Here is a 16,681-nt window from a genome sequence, read left to right on the forward strand (position 1 = left end):
CACTCCTCCCACTGAGCGGTACCTGCCCTCGGTGCTGGCACAGTCATTGCACGTTGAGGACGGATTCGCTTACGCTGAAATACAGAGTATATGTGGCTTTGGCTTCCACTAGAAAGTTTTATTTGCAGTCACACAGAAAAGTACTGTATATTGTATTTTTTGCACACTACTAGAACGACATGTCACGAGTAAGGCAAAACTGTACGCTAGTTGTTATTTGCAAATTGCTATGACTACTTGTGGCACGTTAGATGTTAACTAGTAAAATTTTATTCCGTCATTGGTAGTACTTGTAACATGTCATCAATTGGCACAGTTTTGCCTAGTAGTAACAAGTAGCTGTTCTACTCATGCGTATAAGTTGCTTTATTAGCGTTGACTTGCCTTAGTAGTGAGGATAAAGGGCATACTAGTACATGGACAATTCAGTGTACCGGTACTTGGAGTATATTGATATTATTCTATGCGTGTGCGTATTGTTTCCAGAGATGGGCGTTCCGTCCCGAACGGACGCCCATTCTTTGGACAGAGGACATGAAGTTTTATTTTTTTTAAAAAGGACAGAAGTACATTTTTGTCCGTCCCTTACCGGTTTAAGTATGTGGTGTCGTGAGGCAAAAATAACAAAGCCAGAATGTAGCCAAAGAGTGTATTTCTTAACAGGCTATTTAATCGCAACAATATTTATGTAGCAACACTGCCACCTCGTGTCAAGTCAGAGAACATAAAGTGCCTACAGACACCCATTTCACTAACGATCAATCCAGGCGGTTAAGAAAGCTGGCTGGGTTGTAGGTCTCTGGATATCTGCCCGTCATGCTGATGGCTAGGATTTCTGAAAGTTATTATTCTTATATTTATTTTATTTTATTATTTTAAAAATATATAGTAACATACCGGTATTTTTGTTATTGTGAAATACTAATGTTGAGTTGCTTGTCAATTTGCAGAGGAGAGTCCTGCACATTTTTCAAAATTTATCATTGTGTAATGTTGCGAGGCATGTCACGTGTTTTGTATTTTATGGACGACGCGTTTCTCTCGTGAAGTGACATCAGCTTTGTGGTGAGCGCCTCTATGAAGAGGAAAACACACTAAAATCCCTAATACATGGGTCATCATTCTAATATTTTCAGAGATTAATGTGAGCCTTAAGTAAAGATGTCAACATAAATTTGGGTGACCATCGATCGCAGTTTTGAGACGGATGTGCTTTAAAAGGACGAGGACGGAGGACGATTATTGTATGAATAAGGACGTATGACGGAAGGGTTAGCCAGGTCGCAGATGGAGGACGGGTATAATAATAAGGTTAAGTGCCCATCTCTGATTGTTTCATTGTTTGTCACTTAAAGGACTACAACTATTAGTCAATGATGCTAGTTTTCTGGGCTCACCTTTATCCTTTTTGCAATGTGCGTTAGCTTTAAGAAATCCCATTATGCGGTTTGGTTAAATACCCAACGTACCAAACGATATCACCAAAAACAGACCTCACGTTCGACAATAGCAACACCAGCAAAAGCAGCATTGTCGCACAAGTTTCGAAAAGTGCTGAAAAAGTGAGTTTCTAAGGTTTCAGTTGTGGGCTCACATCAGTCGACAAGATGGGAGTGTCCATGCCAAGCCAATCTATTTTAAAAAATGATATCTTAAAGGAGTTTCCATGGCAACAAGAGGTTCTTGTGATCAAATGTTGAGACTACGAACAAGAAGCATAGGCCCGTGATGGCATTTATGACTTCTTTAGGTTACATTTACATTGTCCGAACGGATAGGTTCTGCCTCGAAAGCGTGCACTCTAGTGTTTTTTTTTTGTCGTCCAGCTGACTTTGGACCACCGCATCGTCTTCCTTGGAGGTAGTAACACAAGACCAAAACATCACCCCCGTCTGACTCACCGGGCCGTCAATTCACCCTCTAAACATTTGCCTGTCTGTGCACGTTTGCTCGGCAATAAAAGCCACGCCGCCATCCCGAAGGACCGGCTGCCTTCTTCCTGCAGTGCGAGGCGACGGCTGCCGTGAGGCTCGGCGGGACAAAGGCGGACTGTGTTGGCTCATTTAGCCACGGACGAGATTGTAAGCAGGGGAGAGCATCTGGACACTCATCTGGATGCTAGTTTCACGGTGGTCTTTCCTATTCGGGATACAAGCCAAAATGTGGACACACACGGGACAACTGTACTGATGTGCACTTAAAGCCATTAGCCAATGACAAAAATAACAAGGGAGTAACGCCATGTCACCTTAGAACTCGTGGTGTCATCCAAATACTGTTAAGTGTCTTTATTTTGTAATATTTGCAGAGTTCAAATTCTATTTCAGAAGCAAACCAGTTGGGCCCAACACTGAAGCAAATGAAAACTTGAATATTTTCTTCACCTCAGTAATATCTTTACAGGCCGTTTTATGCTCGTGTTAGTCAGCGTTGACCGCCTGCTGCGCGAGATCAATATTAGCGTTGCGCTTATTGAAGCGTAGACTCGCCGTTGGAACTCCATCAAGACGGGACAGTGATTCAGAGCAAGAGAGATTTATGACCAAATAGAACCCGGCGCGGCCCGGTGGTCCAGTGGTTAGCGCGTCGACCTTACAGTGCAGAGGTCGTGGGTTTAATCCCTGCTCTGGCCTCCCTACGTGGAGTTTGCATGTTGTCCACGGGCCTGTGTGGGTTTTCTCCGGGTACTCCGGTTTCCTCCCACATTCCAAAAACATGCATGAACACGCCAAATTGTCCCTAGGTGTGAGTGTAAGCGTGGATGGTTGTTCGTCTCTGTGTGCCCTGCGATTGGCTGGCAACCGGTTCAGGGTGTCTCCATCCTACTGCCAGAAGACGGCTGGGATAGGTTCCAGCACCCCCGCAGCCCTTGTGAGGATGAAGCGGATTGAAAAATGAATGAATACAACCTGGTGGTTTTAACTGAACTAGTTGATCAGGGAGTTCCTAATGGGGTAGATGAAAATCCGTATTTCTCAAAAGTTTACATTCAGAAAAGGAGGGGGAAAAAATACGAGCGAGCGACTTCTGCAGAACACCTGCACCCCATGGAAAGGTTGGCCCGTGCCGAGATGGCGACGACGTTGCTTCCCACAATAACATTCAGGAGGCGGTCAGACTGACGATTTGCATGACAGCACTTGTGGCTGACTCAAGCGGGTTTGAGATTGGCCAGGTGCAGGCAACAAAAGCAGCGCTGACGATGTGAAAAAAAAAAAAACAAAACAAGATTAAACCCTGAAATACAGGCAGGAAACTCCGGTCGTCTGTCTTTATAATTTACTTGGACAGAAAAATGTCACACACGAAGCAGTTTGAAGTGGAATGTGTGGTCTTGTCCATAGTTATAAGGCTACTTTACGGCTTTATGGAAAATAACGTAAAAGGGATGGGTGTGCCTTTTTAAATCTTGGATGAACTGATCTAAGTATGCCACGGTAACCCACAGGCAAAATCATTCAACGTTCACCTGTTGCGATACCTCGTGCACTTGCACATCTATTTTTGTCGAGAGCAGAGGGCGATAGAAGGCTAAAACAGCAAACCTCCAGAGATGGATGAAAACAAATAATTAATCTGCTTGAATCTTATACCACTGACAATAGAGGAACGTGTGTAGACTAGTGGAGACACATAGTAATGTCCTACGCAAATGCCGCGCTGCAGCTTTCAAATGTTTTTAGAATAGATTTTTCTACCCCTGATTATATCCTCCTCCGCCCCACCTCGGGTCTGACCATTAGAGGTACTGAGGACGAAGCTGAGGCTCAGAGGGGAATCGAGCCTTTTCCATTGCCGGTCCCTACCTTTGGAATGACCTCACGCCGATTGTGAGGCAGGTCTCTCTTTGTTGCCCCATTTTAAAACTCATCTTTATTCTTTGGCTTTTGATTCAGCATGAGACTTGATCTTTAGTTTGACTTTTTGGGTCCTTCTACTCTCTTTGTTGTTCCTTTATTCTTTGTTGTTGTATGAAAGCTTTTTGCCCCATGTACGGAACTTTGTATACAGTCGTGGTTGTTTTAAAGTGCTCTATAAATACAGCTGAGTTGAGTTGAGGTGAGTTGAGTTGGCACTTGTGTCTTTTTTTTCAGGAAATTTAAGCTCATGTGCATGGGGGTCTTGAAATGGAAATGATTAAAAAAAAAGATTTTCAAAATTGAATAGACTGAAGAATTTCGTGGGAATTGGGACTTGGCCCTGCAGTGTAAATCCAGCCTAAGTGACACAAGTGGTACTAAATAGTTTTCCATTGACTAACTTCCTCACCTACATGTCTCACTTTGCGTTTCATCAAGGATTAACAGTCATGTGAGAATTAAAAAAAAAAAATCGATACCGCATAGATCTTTTTATGAAGCGTCCCGAGGCAGAGTCACGCCTCCTCCATTCCTTCTCGCTCACATATCAGCGGACCTTCTGCACTTGGTTTAATATAAACTCGACGTTCCCTGGCACAGCGACAGTTTGAGAGTAGGGAGGAGCCTGCTGCAGTGGGTTCAGTTCAGGTCAGACTGAAGGACAAAACAAGTAGGAAGAAGACGAAAGGTAAAGCCAGCAACAGGCGTGCTGCGAGGAAAAATAAAGACTATAAAATATATCGACTGCCTGAACAACAGTAAGTTCCGCATAAGACTCATTACAAACCTCTCTTTACTGATATGCATGTTTCAAAAGAGAAAGAAACGATTGTTCCTATGAGTCTACATAACACAGACATAAACAAGACTGTGTCTTACCCAGCAAACTGTGGTCGGTCTGTCCGCAGATGTCGTTGTCGGCCGCTCGGAGCGTGCTTGCCGCCGCGTCGCATTCGAGCCATGACGGAGGTGGTTAGAACTTCTTTGCACTCACAAAAAAAAAAAAAAAACAAAGCCCTGTGACGGATTACAAATCAGAATTAAAAAACAATGTCATCACCAGAGCGTCAACGGATTCTGTGGCTTTATTTATTCTCAAATAAGATGCAGCTATTGAGAATAATAAACACAGGAACTTCGGTATCATAGTTTTGTCAAAGCAAATGAAGTGCCATTGTTTTTTTTTTCCAATTAACAGTGGTTATTCGTTTTTTGTTGTTGTTATGACAGCTAAGAATGTTTAAAAAAATGTTTGTGGCACATCTGCATTGCGACTCACATGCATTAGCAATAATTAACCTTATATACAGTAAATGGAGATTGACGCAAGTAGTATTTCTCAGTGTACAGCACATGAGAGGTCACCTTGTAGCTGAAGATGAACTTTAAAGCTTGCAGTCAGCACGCACATTCTTGTTCCTTAGCAGTCATTCACACTGAACCCATCATGAAAAAAAATTAATTCATTCTCCCCACCTTTCCGCAGCGAGGACCTGGAAGATCCTGACCTTTGTGTTGGCCTTGCCCGGCGTGAGCGTGTGCATGGCCAATGCCTACTTGAAAATGCAGGCCCACTCGCACGAGCAGCCGGAATTTGTGCCCTACGAACACCTCCGCATCCGCACCAAGGTGAGCGGCCCCTTGACACTCCCTCGACATTATTTGTATGACATCGCTCTAAGATTTATTGCAATACTCGGACATCACCTATCACTGTTGCCCAACAGAAATTCCCATGGGGCGATGGTAACCACTCGCTGTTCCACAATGCTCACGCCAATCCTCTGCCAGACGGTTACGAGAGCTCCCACCATTGAAGGCCTTCCAGCCGCACAGTGATCCCTTGCACTGAAATAAAGATAAATAAGAATAAAGAAATCTTATGCACAAATGTAAGTTTCTTCTCATGTTTGTTTTTTTTTCTTCAGCAAATCATGGCAGCAGTATCTGGAGAGAGCACTTAAAGACACCCCTGCTTCAAGCAGTTGCGGGATGACTAAACCCAATTTAATGATTTTAAATATGGTTAATTGCTTTTCAAATGAGCATTTACAATTGAATGGATTTTTAATATTTCCCACTTCCACAATTTACGCTGATTTGTAAAACATTTACAACAATACAGTATTAGTTGCAATATGAGTATTTGGCATGGTTTTAATAATTTGTTTTAAACATTTACTCATGTACAGTGTAAGACTTACCACCTACCTGCCTTTTACTTTTGTTTTAGACAATTCATAGTGATTGTAGAATGTAGCTTGTTGTACAGAAGACTTACAAATGAACACATTGGCACAAAGACAGCCAACACATTCGTTGTCAGATTTTAAAAAACGGTTTCATACGTTGACTTCGTAACAAGCCACTTGTTTTTAACACTATACAGATATCATACCAACTATAAAATGGCTCAAAAATAATATTATATTGAACCATTTAAGAAAGGCTATATGTACAAAAATGTATAGGTAGTTCATGTTCAGTTTGCTAACATTAGCAACTAGCGCTGGTTAGCGTCTGAAAGTTGCTTCGTGCGTCACTACGAGACATCATTATTATACATACAGTAATATACTTCACAAGTTTTTCAAATTGTTTATGTGCCACCAGAATTACCTAAACCACCGAAAGTGAGCTATCGAAATCTTTACGGTGCTTTTACTGAAGGGCAAATGTCTTACCTTGGGCGAGGCCAGTCACTTGGTTACGACAGGTGAAGATGGCACAGAGCACAGATATGCAACGCCACCTTATTCAATTGCCTCTTTTATACATCTTTCATATTTGTTGGTTTCTGATGTGATGACTTTACCCTTCTCCCAGTCCAGCGCAGGTGGCACCTTCAACAGGGACTAGGCGGCTCACATTGCGTCAGTGCCAATTGAAATGATTAATTATGTATAGTTCGCCAATCAGCCTCCCTCGTATTGAATTACTCGTGCACAGGAATGAATGCATGTCCTTGGACATCTATGTACATAAAACAAGCAACACTTGATAGCATGTGTCGTAAATCTTTATATTTCAGTGGTGTGAAGTTGATATCGCACAGGTGAAATTTCCATTTGATCTCTATGTACAAAATAAACAAGACATGACCCTGATTGTCCTAGTACTTCCAGGAAAACAGCTTGAAACAAAGGCAACCGAGACAGAACGTATGTCTCGTTGAAGAAACAACCTAACAAAAATGAACTAAGGACGATCCAAAAACAAAACGGAAGTACAGTACAGTACTGTTGATCTTAGCCAATTATGATTCGGTGAGATGAGCTAGAATGCATTAACAGTGTCCCCATTAAATTTACCGACAGCTTTGACTGCCCATTACTTATGGTTTTGTTTAAGGTGCAACAAATCCTAAATAATAATATGAACATACAATTAACTTATGGCAAAAGAAAATTAAGTAAAATTTCTAATATCTCAAAAAAATTACATCGATTGATTGAGGTAGCGTTAAATTCCCCGCACATTCCCAAAACCTTCCCTCAAAATTTCAAAGAATCTTCAAGTTGCAACATCAGCGACTGTTGATGGCAGCAGAAATAAGAAGACAATGTCTCGCATATTCAAATGAAACATTTTGAAATGATGTCAAAACCACTGGCAACAGCTATTAGCCGCCATCTTGTGGCATTTATGGCCAATTACAACCCTTTTTAGTGAGGCATCAATTGTCAATCTTTTGCCATTTACAGCGGGGTGCGGCTGCAAGCTCAATTTTTTCAGTTGTGATGTTTTCTTTCATGTCATTCAATGACCTTAAATGCCCCCCCACCCCTGCATGTATCTAAGACAATAAACACCAAAAGCAAACTAATGGCCAGTCAAAGAACAGGTCAATTTTGGGGTACAACCTGAACATGTGTGAAAAAAAAAGAATGCAGTCTCCCGAAAGTCAAACAAAACAAAACATGCATACAGGTTTTCCGATGGTTCTCAGCTTAGCACGTCTGCAGCCAGACTGAGAAGATCCTGCTTGAGCGTGTCAATGCAGTCAGCCTGCCCGGCAGCCTCTCGCAGGCAGACGGCTGCCTCGCGGCCTGAGAAGCACGGCCGCCGCACCGCCTCCCGACAGCCCAGCAGCAGCGTCAGGCAGGCCCGACGCAGCGCTGGATAATTGTGGCGCTGAGCGAAGCAGTACATCTGCGCCACAAGGGCAGCCGGGACCCCTCTCGTACCTTTTTCTGGTTCCTCCTCCGGGGGTTCGAGGGAGTCCGGAAGTTCTGCTTTGAAGAGCTGAACTGAGCTTTTCAATTCTGATGCCTCCTTTTCTGCGCAGGGTTTCAAACTTTTAATTTGACAAACAGCATCAACTTTCTTTGCTGGGATGTTTTTACTCTCTCTTTTGTTCAAGAAAGTTGTTTTCACACTCTTCTCTAACAGAGTCTCGATTTGCAGTTGAACGCACGTCAGGTCCAGTTCGGATGTCCTGCTGGCCAGCTGCTCCTCGGTGGTGTTTTGGTCTCCTCCTGAGGCGCTTGCCGCAGTCATTTGAGACAGGAGACAAGCCACGCAAAGCCCCTCCAGTTCTCTCTGAAGCTCCGTGGCCAGGAATCTGCACGCTCCCGTCATGGTCTCGCCTAACGGAGATTTCGGGAAGGACGGCTCATCCGACTGGCAGCAAGCCAGTCCCTCAAGGATCAACGAGTCCAAAAACTGGCACTCCTCCTTCTGGTTCGATGCTGCCAGCCGGCATCCGTGCAGGTGGTGCAGCACCGGGACCAACATACCTTCAGTTACGTCTTTAATGCGGATAGCTTGTCCGGATTTGGCTTCCTCAAAGCCACCTTTTAGCAAAGCCCTGAAGTACTCTGAGCCCGACCCTGCGACGGCCTCTTTGTTGGCTGGGACCTCGGCCCCATCATCCAGAACCAGCAGGAGGTCAAAGTCGGATGAGGCGTATGTGCAGATGTGAGCCTGGCGAGGTTTCTTAGCGGGAGGAGGAGTCACTGAGTCAGCTTGACAAAGTTTTATCAGGCGTCCGGCATCAGGTCGCAATTTGATGTTGGATACGAGTGGAGACAGGCAACCAATCAGGAGGGAGAAGTAGAGCGAGTGGAGCGAGGTGTCCGGCCAGGTGGAAAGGAGACGTCTACAATCGGCGGTGTGGGCGCCCGTGTCGTCACGGCAACCAAGAGGCTGCAGGGCCAAGAGGAGGCTGCCGGAGTCCAGGAGGAGTTTCCTCAACAGAAACTTGTTGCTGTCAGAAAAATATATTACAATTACTGTGGGATCCTTACTAACTAGGATAATTAATTCGAAGGTTGAACGATGTTAGAAAAAAAATAATATTACAAGAATTCAGATAACCGATTCATTGAATAGAATAACTTCCAGGTCCCTTAAGGCTTTACATGTAGAATGATATGAATTACAGGCAGATTGTTTTACGTTACTTTGTCTTTTAGTATTTGTTTAACTTTTCAACCGAGGGGAATTTTCATACAAAATGGTCACTACAACATTTTGGTTATCTTGAATTTAAGAACATGTTGGATATACTGATCTCCATGTCCAATTGTTGCTAGCGGTGAGAATCAGAAGATTCAACTGTAAAAGCAATTTCCGCAGCACCTACATGTAACAATGTAACGCGTCGTTGTTTATTTAATGATGGCGTGTTTGCTCACGGCCATCCGGACCTGGGAAAACTACGTCATTGTTTCAGGGATGGAATTGAGTCAGGGCTCCCTCAAGTGGACAAAGTTTGCAAAGACATTATTGTGCAGGACACTTAACAGTTTTTACCATTTCACTGAGAAACGAAAAATATATTGGCCTGTTGTGATCAATAAACCCCAGGGTGAAAATAGAATTTAATGACAATTTTGACAAAATGTAGTGATGCACCTAACATTTGATTTTACTTAACCATTATTTGATTGTATTCAGTTTAATTTAACTGAATTTAAAGTATTCCGTGAATTGAAGACATTGCAAATTATTTGTCCGTTCTACTCTTTTGCTTATTTTATTCTGTATCTGTTATAGTTCTGATGTATTGGCATATTATTTAAATATATTGTTTTAAAGAAAATGCATCAGTTTAAGTAGTGTTTTTCAGATGACATTTTTGCTTCTCAACAAAGACGGTTAGTCACATATTCAGTTCGGCAAACTAACCCAGGAGCATTATTGCTGCCCCCGAGAGACGGCAAAACACAACATTTATTGTGTTTGTCCCCCTGGCGATCCAGCAGCGACACACAAAGTTTCAGGACGTCTAAAAGTGACCTGGTCGCGGCTGTTCTGAGAAATTCCAAGAGGACTCACCTGCTGATTAATGGCAGAGACAGCGCACAGTTCACTCGATCAGACTCGGAGCCCGACAGCATGACGTGTGCGAGGACCCCAGCGCCGTACGCTGACTCGCACTGGAAGTGCAGATTGTTGAGGAGGATCATACCTGAAGGGAAAAAAAAAATGGAGTCAAAGAATAACTAAAAAATAAATCAACTACTTTTAAGTGTATCGCTCCATATTCTTGATTTTCATGTCTCCTAACAAGCATTTTTTAAACTTTGAAAAACAAGCTGACAAGTCAACATCTTACCGAGCTGTTTGACCTTGGCTCCGACCCGTTCTGGCTGCCGCCTGGCCCCGCCGTCCCTCTGACAGAGGTGGTGGTGGATGAGCGCCACAGCCCCGGTGCGCAGGAGCGCCCGGAGGCAGCTGGGGTTGCAGGTGAGACGGCACAGCAGGCGGAAACAGCGGCTGCTGGGGTCCTGGTGCTGGCTGAGGTAGCACAGCAGACCTCGCACAGTGCCTGAGGTGACCAGGAAGGGGCTGGGGTCGGCGGCGTGAGAGAAGCGCGACAGTAGCAGCAGGACAGGTGACTCAGGTGTCCAGGGTTCAGGGTGGTACGGGTGCTGGTAAGCAAAGCGGCGCGGCACGGACGGAGGCGCATCCACGGTGAGCTTCGCTGCGGAGGAAAGTGCCGAACATGCCCGCTGCCGCCTTCTTTGCGGTGATGAGAACTTGGAAGGGGTGCCCGGGTGGGTGGCTTTCAAAGAGGGGGACACGGCGGGGGAGCTGCAGGGCGGTGGTTCGCCGGCTTTCCACAGCGCCGACGAGGAGTTTGGAGCATCTTTCTTGGAGGTAGAGGCATTGAGAGGGGAGCAGGTTTTCAGTGGGCCCAGGCAATCAGGGTTTGGAGAGTTTTGAGGGGGCGACACCGCCCAGTCCCCGTCGGTGCTGCTTGAGGAGTCCAGCAGGTCTTCTTCGCAGGAGATCATCCCCTCGGCCAGCAGCCACGACCTGGACGCAACGACACCAGAGAAATTAAATGTAAATAGTTTCATCATAATGAAACATATAGTTTTCATTTTTGAAAGTATTGGTAATTATTTTAATTGTAACTATTCTAATAAGGACATTTTAAAAATGTAACTATCCTAATAAGGACATTTTAAAAATGTGTACTTGAAACAATTTAATTCTTATTCTTAATTATTTACAATGAACTTAATAATAAATCAACCAATACCTTCATAAATGTTAGGTGTGTCACTTCACACATCACATGTATGCCAAAGTTTATTTGAATACATATCGATTTAGTTTTTAAATGTGTATTCCATAACTAATCTAATGACAACTAACTGAGCCATTTATTTAAATGTGCTTGTAAAATAGTTTCAACGTGAAATAATTATTTTGCATTTTATTTGTATTGTGCTTAAATAATTACACATTATAAACGTTAAATGTGAATGTAAAACTATTTATTTTCACAGATAATGAAGACATGACAAATGTTTAACTCATTCACTCTTTCAACGTCTTTTCAGACTTGGGTCTAGAATTGGATGGTACTGAACGAGTTCATATATAAATGATTTTAATTGATGACACAATTTTAAAATAGTTTTGTGGAATACTACGAAAAATGAATCTCAATTTTTAAAAACATGTAAAATGGTTAATTAATAAAACATTTAATTTAAAACCAAATGCAAGGAAGTGCATTTTAATTTTAAACTAAAATTAGTCTTTAAAAAAACTATTCAATAGAAAAAAGTCAAAATTAACTGAAAAAAATAATTTAAAAAAAACTGCCTTTGTTGTACCTGAGACTCAAAAAGCTTGACGAGCCTTGTTCCCTGCCGCCCTCCTCCTTCTTGCAGTCCTCGAAAGGCGCAAAGTCGAAGGAATCCAAGCACGACGGCGACAGGAGCTCGCCGTGAGACGACCCTGACAGGCCGCCGCGACCCGCGTCCGCCTTCTCACCCGCGGTGGGCGCCACCAGCCGAGCCACCAGCAGGGGGACCAGCCCCAACTCCTGCAGCTGTTCCACGGCCGATTCGTCGAAGACAAAGTCCACGCACGCCAGGATGACGAGACGCGCCAGGGGATGACTCGGGTGCGCTGCCAGAAAGCCCACCAGTGCCTCCAACCCGCCGCTCTCTTTCACTTTGGCGCGGTTAACCGCCTCCTTGCAGCACAAGCACAGCGCCTTCAGGAAGACTCCTGACTTGTAGGGCTCCTTTTTCACCTCGGCTGTGAACTTGGGGATGACCCCCAGGGAGCCCACCAAGGGACGCAAGCATCCTTGGGAGCACAGGTTGGCCAGGGTCTTCAGCGCCAGCTCTTCATACGGCTTCCCGGCCTCTCCGGATGCCATGACGCTCAGCTGTGCTGCGACACCCGAGCGGGACACCTCCCTGGCACATTCGGGGCCACAGCCTCGGGTGAGCTCGTGGAGGGTCCTGAGGGCCGCCCGTCGTAAGCCTTGGGGGTACTCCGGGGCCATGAGGGGGGTGAGGGCGGACAGGACGCCCTGGGTGAGAAGAGAAAGACGGTTCGCCGGTGTGTCCGAGAGGTAGAGGAGTGCCCGTGAAGCCGACTGGGCGCACTCCAGCTTGGGGCTGGGATCATTGGGTGGGGTGGCGGTGGGTGAGGAATGGGTGGAAGACAGAGACAAGCACAGGAGAAGGAGAGGTACGCCACCTGCGCAGGAAAAATGACAAGGTAGCGATCAAAATGATTTCTTACTTTTAAAGAGTGATAACTGCATCTAGCATTTTACATTTCAGTGAGTGACCGAATTGTACCCAGCAACAAGTGAGCCAGCCATAGCCAGGAAAAGCAAAGTGACCAATATACAGAGTTAAAATGTATTTATCCTTATTAAATACTTTATTTATTTATTAGTAATTCAACAAGCATCTCTGCGTAACTAAAATGCATTTTTAAAAATAAATCAATATTTTGTTTATTATTATTTTATTTTATTTCAGTATTTTTTTCTACTCATATGGCACAGTGTTCAGGACATTGCATATGTGGGAGTGCAGGAATTGTAACCCGTTTCACCGGGATGATGTATGTTCTATTTTGATGCCCGGAACTGATGATGTTCTATGTATTTAAATACGTGACCATGTTTTCCTTTTTTTTAACCGTTTAAAAACCGTGATAAAACGTTTAATAACAAAAATAAATAAATACATTTAATATCATTTGTAAAACTACCATAAGAATTTGTTCATGTTAGTTGTAGATTATCCTGCTCTGCGGACAAGTTTAATAGTTAAGTTCAAACTTCTTTAAATACCCGACATAACTGAAGCACATCATTACGAAACTGGGCTAGCTTAATGCTAACACCCAATTCCAAAACACATAGGCTATTTCAAACTAGCATCACTGCAGATGTTTTTATTGCAATATCTGACATGTTTAATTGACTCTTAACGTGAAATCCATTTCTAACTTGCAACTTACAAAGGACACAGGGACTCACCGGCCAAGTGGATGAGCGCCGAGCTCTCCGAGTCCATGGCCAGATTCCCCAAAGCCCGCGCAGCTCGGTTCTGGATGGTCTCCTGGGCCACGTTCCTCTTCATCACATCCACTGAGGTAACGACATTTGTCAAGATGCTGTCAAGTGTGTACAGTACACGCGCTGGTGCTGATTTGCACCACAAAAACATTTCATCAAAATGTCTAAAAGGGAAACTCACCAACAATATTTATTCCATCAAGCTTGCAAACCTATGTTGGAAATTCATAAAAATTTAATGTGTGAAAGAAAGATACGGCTGAAAGAAAAAGAATGTGAACCCTTTGGAATTACTGGTACTTCTGCATAAACTGGCACGCTCCATTGTGACATTATTATGACATGTTCAATGAAAAACAAGCAAATGTAATCATAATAACAATTAATTTTATTTAAAAGCGCCTTTCATGCCACCCAAGGACACTGTACAAACAATGAAGAAATACAAAATAAAAATAGATAAGAGAAATATTATATTAAAAAAATATCCATTAGTACATTATCCGAGTCACTTTTCCGAGCTGCTTTTCCGAGCCGCTTATCCTCACGACGGTCGCGGATGTGCTGGAGACTATCCCAGCTGTCTTCATGCAGCAGGCAGGGTACACCCTGAACTGGCTAGCAGACAATTGCAGGCCTCACACAGACAATCAACAATTCATACTCACAGTCCCACCTTGGGAGAATTTAGAGTGTTCTATCTACCTACTATGCATGTTTTTATTTATTTTAATGTGGAAGGAAAACCCACAGAGGCACAGGAGTTTACATGCAAACTCCACACAGGAAGCCCTTGGTGCTTTGCATTGTTGGTTAGCATTCGGCGAAACTGAATTTTCTAAGGCCGGGTTTATGGCTGTTTTAAATATACATTTGACAGTAAAGTTCAATAAAGGCTTGAAGGCTCTTTGTTGAATAAATTTGGATTACCTGCCAAAGTGCTGCTTGTTGTGAAGTGAGTTAAGATCACAGCTACCGTACAGCACTCACACCCGCTTTGTTCAGCGGAGAGATCGGAGCTGTTGAACGGTCTCCCGCTAGATGGATGTAAGGCTTGAGGAGCCGACGTTGAGAAGAAAGGAGCCTTAGCGCGGAGCGCCGATGTGGATTTGGAACTGGGAGTCGCGGCTTGGAGTTTGAAGCGGATTACGTGGGACAGGAGAAGTGAACTAATCTCTTTTCGTCAATGGACGCTCCAGCTTCGCGTTTGCTTTCAAAACTTAGCTTGTAGCAGACGTGTGCACATTTTCAGCATGGCGTCTCTGACCCACTGGTGAAAGGACACCTTGATCCTCTCATCTATAACTGCTTCAGACAACAAAGTGTATGCAGAAAAGTCAAGTCAAGTCAAGTCAACAGTATTTATAGACCACTTTCAAACAGCCATCGCTGCATACAAAGTGCTGTACATGGAGCGATTTAACATACACAATAAACAGTAAGACGAATCGTTAATAAAGGCGGTAGAAAGCACCAAGCAGTAAAATCAAGAACAAATCTAAGTCATGCTGAGTCGAACGCCAAAGAATACAAGTGAGTTTTGAGGAGGGCTTTAAAGATGGGCAGCGAGGAGGCTTGCCGAATGTTCAGTGGGAGGTCATTCCAGAGAGAGGGACCAGCAACAGAAAAGGCTCGATCCCCTATGAGCCTCAGTTTAGTTCTTGGTACTTCTAACAAAGACTGGTCCACATTGCACGACTGTCTGTGTCCTATGTGTTGTGTTGTGTTATTTTTGACTTCAAAATGGCACCGCGAGAGTGGCTGCCTTTACAGCAGCTCCTATATTTTGTTGTTCTACTTCTTCCTTTCATAACTTTGCTGCTGAGAATTGGGAATTTCTCCATTGCGAGACTAATAAAAGTTTTCTTATCTTATCTTATATCTTGAAAAACTCAAGTCACACACATCATAACTCAACACTGTACTGAAAACATAATTTTAATGATTAGGTATTTTCGTACCTGTATACTGTGCAGCTCTATTTCAGAACACATTCTTATGACCAATTTATATAGAAATCCTAACAAAGGGTTCACAAACTTTTTTTCTTGCAACTGTATAAATATTTGCAGTGTGAGTGCTTCCTTTCTCTCACCTCCTTGCGTGTCTCCAGCTCAATGCAGCAGTTGGCGAGGATGCTGAGGGCCAGGTCCAAAGTCTTCCTGGAACACTTGGGGTGGCCGAGCAGGTCCAGCAAGGGACGCAGACCCCCCTGTTTCCGGAAGCGGGTGATGCCGGCCTTGTCGCCCTTTATGTGCTGTGTTCGGATGGCGACCAATGCTCGCCACTGGGAGAATCTGGACCTCTTGTCCAGGTCAGCCCCTGAGTCAGGTGAGGGCTTGCTCAGGTGGGTCAGGCACCAGGTCAAGGAGGACTCTGGCGCAGATGGAGATCCTTCCCTGCTGGAAGGGGCTCGAGATAGCTTTCGACCACTTTGCATGGGTAAAGCAGTCATGATTCCTTACACAAGTTGCCTACCAGCTCACTAGTCTTTAACTTTTGTTTGATAATTTATTTATATGCACGGTATTCCACTGGTTGAATTCTTTTAAAAGCATCCCGTTGACTTTTTAACTTCATTGATGCCCTGACTTCATGCATTGAGTATTTAAAAAAAAAAACGCGCTGACGCGATCAAAAATTACAAGTTCCGGATAGGGGAAACAAATGTTTGTACAACCTGATGCCGCGGTTACTATTGGGAAATTGAGTTCTGGCTGCTTCCCCTCCACACCCCGCAAAACAGGCTTATGTCGTGTCGAAGGCCAGCCAATCGTTTTTCCGGCTCCCTGACGAGTTTTTGTCCAATGTAACATATTTTTACACACCGAATGACGCGGCAAAGCTATGATTACTCACTGCTGTGCCGCAACCGACCAAATAGTTTGTGTGACACAAAAAGCAATCGCCTGTGTTAGCCGCTAACGCCATCTTTAGCCAACAAGAAAACAGGGGCGCTCTGGGAAAGAAGCAGGGAGGCTGGAGGAGGACTCGGTTTAATATATGCTGGGAGTTGTAGTCCGAAATT

General features: G+C 44.0%; 2 protein-coding genes across 2 annotated transcripts; one reads left to right on the forward strand and one right to left on the reverse strand.

Annotated features, from left to right (window-relative positions):
* The first annotated feature begins 4,469 nt into the window (after positions 1–4,469).
* Positions 4,470–5,756, forward strand: LOC127589516 (cytochrome c oxidase subunit 6A, mitochondrial). The gene is made up of 4 exons (XM_052048709.1): positions 4,470–4,618; positions 4,769–4,832; positions 5,347–5,489; positions 5,588–5,756. The coding sequence occupies exons 2-4, from the start codon at positions 4,769–4,771 to the stop codon at positions 5,675–5,677; spliced, it is 297 nt and encodes a 98-aa protein (XP_051904669.1). The 5' UTR covers positions 4,470–4,618; the 3' UTR covers positions 5,678–5,756.
* A 1,105-nt stretch (positions 5,757–6,861) lies between these two features.
* Positions 6,862–16,613, reverse strand: armc5 (armadillo repeat containing 5). Its single transcript, XM_052048687.1, has 7 exons — positions 15,749–16,613; positions 13,835–13,865; positions 13,615–13,725; positions 11,939–12,818; positions 10,423–11,126; positions 10,143–10,275; positions 6,862–9,069 (listed from the first exon to the last, which is right to left on the reverse strand). The coding sequence occupies exons 1-7, from the start codon at positions 16,106–16,108 to the stop codon at positions 7,806–7,808; spliced, it is 3,483 nt and encodes a 1,160-aa protein (XP_051904647.1). The 5' UTR covers positions 16,109–16,613; the 3' UTR covers positions 6,862–7,805.
* Between the last annotated feature and the right edge of the window lie 68 nt (positions 16,614–16,681).

The sequence above is a fragment of the Hippocampus zosterae genome, chromosome 17, assembly GCF_025434085.1.
Source record: "Hippocampus zosterae strain Florida chromosome 17, ASM2543408v3, whole genome shotgun sequence".
Classification (NCBI taxonomy): Eukaryota; Metazoa; Chordata; class Actinopteri; order Syngnathiformes; family Syngnathidae; genus Hippocampus; species Hippocampus zosterae.